General features: G+C 36.2%; 1 protein-coding gene across 1 annotated transcript; it reads right to left on the bottom strand.

Moving 5' to 3' along the window:
* Positions 1-218: 218 nt before the first annotated feature.
* On the bottom strand, positions 219-2,484 carry LOC107813830 (protein kinase G11A-like). The gene is made up of 2 exons (XM_016639137.2): positions 1,834-2,484; positions 219-1,069 (listed from the first exon to the last, which is right to left on the bottom strand). Exons 1-2 carry the CDS (start codon positions 2,382-2,384, stop codon positions 268-270), a joined length of 1,353 nt encoding a protein of 450 aa, XP_016494623.1. The 5' UTR covers positions 2,385-2,484; the 3' UTR covers positions 219-267.
* Between the last annotated feature and the right edge of the window lie 6,224 nt (positions 2,485-8,708).

Raw genomic sequence — 8,708 nt, 5'->3', positions numbered from 1 at the left:
TTTAACAAATTACATTAAATTATTTACTTTATTTTCTAGATTGTTATATCAGACTTGCAATGAATAGTTACATATATAAAATAACTATACAATGCTAGTGCCTTCAAGTTAATGAAAGAAGAATTAACCTAAATATCCTCTCACACAATAGTTAAATTAAAAATAAGCGACGGATATATATATATATATAATCGATGTATTATCAATGAAACAATGAATCTGACCGGCTATTCGATCATGTAAAAACACTTAATGCAACTCTTATCATTAATAATAATCAACATAATCATCACAATTATCATAAGATGAGACAAAGTCTCTAGTTTTGAAATATTGGGGAATATGAGGTGGGGTAGTACATCTCAAGAGTGCCCAATTCACACCATCAAAGAAAGGATGTTGTTTGATTGTTGTGGCCCCCATTGTGGACCCCATTCTCATGGTAGGGTCCTTAACCAAAAGTTGGGTGATCAAGTCCTTAGCCGTGGTTGGAACCATTGGTTCCTTAGGGAACTCAAAGGGTCGAGCCACAATGTTTGAAAGGGTGAATTCATTGTCAAGTCCTCTAAAAGGCGTCACACCATATAGCAATTCATATATGAAAATCCCTAGTGTCCACCAATCCACTGCATTGCCATGGCCTTCCCCTGATACAATTTCTGGGGCCAAGTACTCGTGGGTCCCAACAAATGACATTGATCGTGCCTCGATTGGCTCTGCTACCATCCTGAACCGCCGTCGAATCGTTCTTCTTCTTCTTTGCCTGTGTTTAGAGTACAAGCACGAGACATGTGGCACGATACAATTTGGCAGAATGCACGACGAAGAATTATATGGAGGTGAATTATTGGAGGATTGATCATTTGAATTATGATCTAATTTTGGACTTCTTTCTTGAACAAGCTGAGGCATTACTGTTGAATCGTCACATTTTAATGAGAGATCAAAATCAGTTAACATAATATGACCATCTGATCTTACTAACACATTTTCAGGCTTTAAATCACGATAAATTATCCCCATCATGTGTAAATACTCTAAAGCAACCACCACTTCTGATGTGTAGAACCTGTTACATCAAATAGACAAACTCACATGTTACATTAATTAGTCAAGAATAAATTTCAGCTAATACTAGAAAGCACATAATAATAGGACACATTAAATATCATGTTATATTAAAATCTATTTCCATATTATCTTAGAATTCTACCAAAGTGGTCCATAGGCAAACTGGACAAACATTCACATTGACTACTACGTCAATCATTCAGGACATAAGTTGATAAAATATAGTTGAAATAATTAATTGTAGAGGAAAAATCAATGAGTACGGTGGCCGGAATGGATAGAATTCCTCCAGACTTAATCAGAATTTTAGGAGTTCGAGTCCTAGAAATAAAGAATTAATTAACCGATAAAATAGCGTTTCTCCATTTTTTTTGTTTGGTTTACCATCCGTTGTATTGTATAGTACCTTCTTTAGGATCCAACTAAATCTATATTCGCGCAGGAAAATCACATACTAAGAATAAAGCGCTAACTAATAAAAGCGACTTAATAGCCAAGCTCTAACCCAAAATCTCTGGTAATTATGGATGAAGATGTGCGCTCTTACACACTCAACAACCCTTGGTAGCGCTTCTCCATTTTAACATGCCTATGTGACACGTATCTAAATTAATCGGTATAGTAGGTTTCGGATAACAGATGGGGCAGTCCGGTGCACTAAGCTCCCACTATGCGCGGGATCTAGAGACCACAAGGGTCTGTATCGGATAACAGATGGTTAAACAAAAAAGACGTAATGGTAGAGGAGAACGAAGTACTAACCGGACGGCGGCTTCATCAAATCTTTTTTCCGGCTGCCGTTGCCGGAGAACATGAAGATCACCACCAGGACAAAATTCAGTCAACAAAAGAGACCATTTATCAGTGTCCAACGTTGTATAAAGGGTAGGCAAAAAAGGGTGGTCCAACATTTCCAATATTTCTCTTTCTGTCTTAGCTCTACCTTCTTTACTCCTAGTAACCAATTCTTCCTTATCCATCACTTTAGCTGCAAATAAACACCCTTTATTTCCCTTTAATTCAACAAGATAAACAGAACCAATGTCACCACTCCCAACTTTTTGAATGAAGCTAAAATCATCAAGGCTCAAACTCGCGACTTCTGTCTGGACACGACGCATGGCGTTCCAACATGGATCGTTAGACGTTGCATGGGGCTTTATGGAGTATGAAATGGAAGTATGAGCATTGTATATGGTTGTTTCCACCTCCGAGTTCACGCTAAGACGGACTTCTTCCACCTCTAACGTGGCGGAGCTAATGGTTGGAGATGGCGACAAGTCAGTGTCCTCGTGGACCAGAGATGTTAACATGGTTTTACAAAAGAAGAAGAGAAAATAATGAAGGTGATAAGATGGTGGAAGTATTGTTTGGTGAGTTATAATGGAGGGGAGAATGGAAAATATTTCATTCTGTTTTGATGGGTAGGAGAAGGATCAAAGAAATGTAGATTTTTGGGCCGGCAAAATGGTTGTGGGTCAATCGTGCCGGCTGTTGGAGAGAGTCCGGGCCCATATTCATGGCCCAAACAGTTTATTACTATATATTGGCCATAATTTATGAGTATGATATTTTTGTGTTATATTAGATTAGTATTCTGGTATCTCTTTGGTGGCATATTGACCATTAGTTTAATTATGTATATCTGAGCCATCTCAGCTGTAGATATTGAAAGTGACAGATATTAAAAACAATTTACCTATATTGTTCTTAGGGAATATAATGACATCCTTTAGGGTTCTTATAAAAAGGCAGCCTGGTGCACTAAGCTCCTGTTATACGTGGAGTCCGGGGAAGAATCAGACCGCAAGGATTTATTGTACGCAGCCCTAAGGCTGTTTCCACGGCTCGCCTATAGGGTTCTTATGGAAAAAACTTATTTGCATTTGATGTGCAAATAAATGCAAAACACATTTGTGACTTTTATGATTAAATTTTTTGGAAATAAACACCGGTGTGGGTAAATATTTCTAAGTCCCTTTATGTTTGCTAGTTTGTCTTATGGCGTATGCAAGTTTTATGTCACGACCCAAACTGGAGGGTCATGACTAGCACCCGACCATACTTGTCGAGCACCAATGTACATTTTATCTAATCTTTTTTTATTATCTTTTAGGGTTGACGAGATCAATATAAATGGTAGACCTGAATCATGGACAACCAGCAATAAAATATGATGGCATGAACATATATAGCAGGGGATGACCAGACAATCAAGAAACTACATACAAGGTACGAGCTACCACGCTACCATGAAAGACTATACAACAAAAACCAGCCGACAAGGCATACCAAAGTATACATGAGTCGACACTTGTCCATGATCCTCTAATGAACATAAGTGCTGCAACATAGCCGGAACAGGGCCCCGACATACCCATAATGTTTATAACAAAAATGCATACCAAGACCACGGCAAGTCCGGAGAAGGGATCTCGCCAATCACTGTTGAACTGGACAACCTACTGTGGTGGGGGAGCTGCACCTGCCTGTCTATTAGGGCCTGCAGCACGACATGCAGCGTCCACAAACAAAAGGACGTCAGTACGAATAAAGTACTGAGTATATAAGGCAAGGAACCATATGTAAGCACGTGATTTTTGCCCTATATGAGAATTACTCCCAAAAAATTCAAAATCAAATGATTTTTCCTTGGTGTGCAATTTTGAGTATTTTTGTGATATTTTTGGATAATTATTTTTCTGTGTTTGCTTATTTGCTAAATTAATAAAAAATACAAAAAATATGTTGCATTTTGCATGTAGGATTTAATTCTACAATTGTTAGTAATTAAATTTGTTTTACAAAAATTAAAAAATTACAAAAAATAGGCATCGTTTGCATTTTTAGCATTTAATGTCCAAATATACAATTTTATGCTTAATTATTACTTAATTGTGCGTTAATTGTTATTGGGAGTTAATTTGCGCTTTTATAACTTAATTTAATTCTTAATAATAGTTTAAGTATTTTTATAATTTAGTTTTAGAGAAATAAAAGAAGAAACAAGAGCGAAAATATAAAGAAAGTCGGAATTGGGCCTCTTCTTCAATTTCAAGCCACAGGCCCAAAAAACGGCCCAATCTTCCCTACGACCCAGTCCATTTCGAACTGGGTCGACCCAGTCCATATCCCAAAAGACCCAAACCCCTTTGTCTTACATTTTACAAAACAAAACAAAAAAAACAAAATGAAGAAAACCCTAAAAATTGCAAAATCATCCGCCACCCTCCTATCTTCTTCTTCTTCCTCAAGTTCCAAGTTACCCTCCCATGTCCGCCCGTCGACCACCGTCCAACAGTTGACGCAGCAACAAAGCTGCTCTCTGACCACCCATGGCTACATCGTCTTCATCTTCTTCTTCTTCGTCCAAAATTCCTAGCCCTATCCGCCATTGACGAAGCTCGTCGAGCTCAAGCTTGAGCTCGACGCTCATGGCTGACCATGCTGCTTCTGTGTCTCAACCAAACAACCAAACGAACACAGCCCTCGACGAGTCAGCTGTTGTTCGAAGCTCCCATCGCCGCTGCTCGTCACGGCCAAGCCCGTCGCTGCCTTCGTCGTCCAGCTCATTCCGCCATGGATGAGCTTGAGGCCAGCTGCTTATGTCGAGTAGTTTGAGGCCAAAACAAGCCTCAGCTGCTGCTGTTCTTCTTCGTCTTCTTCAGTGAGCGTCGCCATGGAAGCCGTCTCCGAGTTGATGCTTTGGACGCCGCTGCTAGGTCGTCGCCGCTGCTGCTTTGTCGCGGCAGTGGCTTCAGCTGCCCCCGACGCCGCCTCACCTTCGTCCTCTTCACTTCGGCCTCGCATACACGGATGAGTTTTGGTCGATGTCGTTTCGTCGTTGGTTAGTCATTCGTTGTTTCAATCCGGTTAGTAGTTTTTGAATTTTATTTTGTCCGTATTTTGTTTTGATATTTTTCGAATCTAAAATCGGCGAATGTTTGTTTTATTCATGTCTATGGTTAGATATTTGATTTTTGGTTTTGTTCATGTTCATGTTGTTTGTTAAATTAATTTTCAGATTTCAAAATAGAAGTTTAATTAGTTGTTTTCATATTCATTTCATGTTTGTATTATTGTTTAAATGAATATTTGTTAGTTTGATGTTTGTTAGATTCAAATTGAAATTTAATTAACTATTTCTTCAATTTGTTTCATGTGTTTATGTATTGTTAGAAATTGTTAATATTGTTAAGTTCAAGTTTAAGTTCATAATTGTTTCTTCGTCGATCTTGTTATTTGTTTAAAGAATTTAGTTGTGTTAGAAAAATATGTTGGTTTAATCGTTTAAATCCATCATGTTTGTTGTTTAAAATAGATTTAATTCATGTTCATACTTTGTTTGATTGTTCTTGAATCCGAAATTCGTATAGCTTGATTTCTTGTTTACCATTTGTGATTATTTCTTGAATTTGTCTCATAAAGTTTAATATAGGAATTGTTAGTTGTAATGTTGTTAGAATTGATTTTAAGTTCAATATGATTGAAGTTAGAAATCTAAATATACTTGTTTGTTGTAGTTGTTGAATCCGAAAATAGGATTGTTTGTTGCTGAAATATTGTTCAATCAAATTGTAGTTGTTCTTTGTTGTTCAATTTGTGTTCATGTGATTTGTTGTTGAAATGTTGTTAAAATCGTGTTCATGTGATATTGTTGTTATGATGTTCATCCGTGTTCATATTGTTGTTTGAACATTGTTAGAAATTGATCATATTGTCTATATTTTGGTTAAGTTTGATTAATTGATGCGTTATAGCTGATGGGTAGTTTGATAAATTTGTAGTACGTTCAGGGGTAGTTTGGTAATTTCAGTAAGGTCGGAGGGGGTAGTTTAGGAATTGTACATTTTGAAATTGTTTATTTGAAGCATGGGGGACAAAATGAAATGGGGTGGGTTGTGATATAGTTGTTTAATATAAAGGGGGGACAAGATTTAATTTAAAGGGGGAATCTTGCATTATTTTAAATGAAGCATGGGGGACAAAATATAATGGGGTGGTGTGATATGTTTATTTAATGTAATGGGGATGAGTGGAAAGATAATGGGTTGGGTAGAGAAAAAGTATGGATTTTAATTAATTTAAAGGTTTATGGGATGGGCTATAAGAAGAAGTCTTGAACACAATACAGGGAGAAGAAATAGAGAGAGATACGAAAAAAATACACACACAGATAGAGAGAAAAAACGGACAGAGAATAGAAGAGAGAAAAATTCCGAAAAATATTTAAGCTTTCAAAATAAAAATAAAACTAAAAAAATCTACTGCTTTCTTTCTTTGTTTGAAATTAGTATTAATGGTTGTTGTTTCATTTAAAGCTTAAAGCTTTTGTTTTTGGGATTACTACTCCACCTGTCTGTTACTGGGTTGTTACTGTTGCTGGGCAGTTGTTGCTATTGTACTGTTATTATTGCTGCTGATTCTCATCATCATTTTCTTTTGCTTCCAATATCAGGTACATATCTGTAAATTCATGTCATTAAAAGCTTCAACATGGCAAGTAAATGAAGTTTGGTTATAAGGATGTCTTCTACTCATTTAAATTTTATTAGTTTAAGTTTTAGTTTTGTTTTAATTGGTTAGTATAGTATTATACTTGACATGATAAACTGTTAACTAATTAACCTTCTGGAGTAGTAAATTCCACGATAATCTTACATGTTTTGAGGACTAGTGATGACATTTACTGTTTGAATTGATAGGGAACATTGCAGAAAATTGGCCATTAATTAAATCTTGTGATATTGTTAGCTAAGTAAAGAATAGTACGGAAATACCCAGAAATTACATTACTAGCTTATTTTGTCAAATATCCAATTTTGTTTAAGGCTAGATGATGTCGTCTTATTAAATCAATTGGTAGATTAATTCTCTTTATTAATAACAAATGGCGTAGTTAAATCAACTCATTTCTTTTAATGTATGAAATAATGTCGATGATTTTTTTTTACAAAATATAGAGTTAGTGTTTGCAAATATTCGCATAGGCAGAGAATAAGAATTGGTTTATTTATCTCAAACTCAATCTTCGTAATCAAAAATCAACTAAATAATTATAACTTTGGACTAAAACAAATACATGAGAAGGACATGGGATTTATAAACAAATCGTGGCATTTTATGTAAAAGATATATAGAAGAAGAGTTCGCCTTAAATGAAACAATGAAGATTCTGCAGAAACTATTAATTTGTTTATCATTTTAAGTTCTTTCCCAATTTTATACACCATTCGATTTATGGACATCCAAATGTTGTATCCACAAAAAATGTTAGTTTTAGATACATATTGTCTGTTTTCTTCTTCACGCCATTAATTCTTTAAAATTTGAGATATATGATTCATATGTGTAAAATAAGGCTCGCGGTCAACACGTAATAACAATTTGTAGAGAACCTTATCAAGAATATTTTTGTGATTAGGGATACGTTCGCGTAACCTGATTATATTTCTAAAAGCAATTCGGATTATGCGTTCGCGCAACTTCGATCGAATATTTAATAAAAGGGATTCCTCGGAGAATATCATTATTAATTTCATAAAACCCCGAGATGTGAGGTTCACTACTTAATTATACAAAAAGGGCGAATGTTTTTGATTTTATTTAAGCACAATTTCGAAAATAATTGTTTTAATAAATAAATTATCTATATTATCGTGTACACGTGCGCGTGACACAACTCCGCATGTTTTTTTTTAAAATATAATTTATAACACGAATATACGTACGCGTGATTCGATTCAAAGAAGAGTCTTTAAATATAAATAGAAGCGGTAACAATAAAATCATGCAATAAAAATGTATTTTACAAATCAAAATAATCAAGCCGAATATAACAGTTGAGCGACCGTGCTAGAACCACGGAACTCGGGAATGCCTAACACATTCTCCCGGGTTAACAGAATTCCTTATCCGTATTTCTGGTGCGCAGACTGTTAAATAGACAGAGTCATATTCTCCTCGATTCAGGGATTAAAACCGGTGACTTGGGACGCCTTAAAATTCCCAGGTGGCGACTCTGAAACAAACAAACAAATCTCGTTTTGACTGTCCTTTAATTGGAGAAAACTCCCCTTGCACCTCGCGGGCACGGAAAAAGGAGGTGTGACAGCTCTGGCGACTCTGCTGGGGACTAGACCCAGAACCACTGGTTCAGGGTTCAAGAATTCGAGCTTAAAATAACTGTTATAGTTGGCTTTATTTATTATCTGATTTTTACATGATATATGCTTAATGTGCTAAATGATGCTTTTACCGCTTTAATATTATCTGAATTGTGTATATAAAACTGCTACGAAACCCTTCTTCTTTCTGAGTCTTCTGAATTTATGGTGTACACGTGCGCGTGGCCCACCTTTCTGTTAGAAGTCATACCAAATAAGACGAAGTTGGGACAAGTAACTAGGCCGGACAGACTTTCGTGCTCCCGGTACGTTGCCCCCATTTCGGCTCAAGCTGTCCACTTGGGTAAGCCAGGGTTAGAACAATATGCCTCAGGTTTTTTTTCACTTAGAATAACTCAGCTTCATGCTGGATCCCTAGTAGGAACGTTTGTTTGCATCACGTGCATTTGACTTTGGAGGCTCAACACAGGGGTTGGGTCTATCTAGGACAGGTGTACCAAAATGAAAATG

Source organism: Nicotiana tabacum, chromosome 11 (genome assembly GCF_000715075.1).
Source record: "Nicotiana tabacum cultivar K326 chromosome 11, ASM71507v2, whole genome shotgun sequence".
NCBI classification, from domain to species: domain Eukaryota; kingdom Viridiplantae; phylum Streptophyta; class Magnoliopsida; order Solanales; family Solanaceae; genus Nicotiana; species Nicotiana tabacum.
Note: the sequence above shows the minus strand (reverse complement) of the source record. Positions and strands in the feature narration are given on the sequence as shown.

Excerpts from the sequence above, each read along its gene's own strand:
- LOC107813830 (XM_016639137.2), bottom strand. The coding sequence starts at position 2,384 with ATGTTAACATCTCTGGTCCACGAGGACACTGACTTGTCGCCATCTCCA. Across the intron at positions 1,070-1,833 it reads TTTGATGAAGCCGCCGTCCG|GTTCTACACATCAGAAGTGG; the intron begins GTTAGTACTTCG and ends TTGATGTAACAG.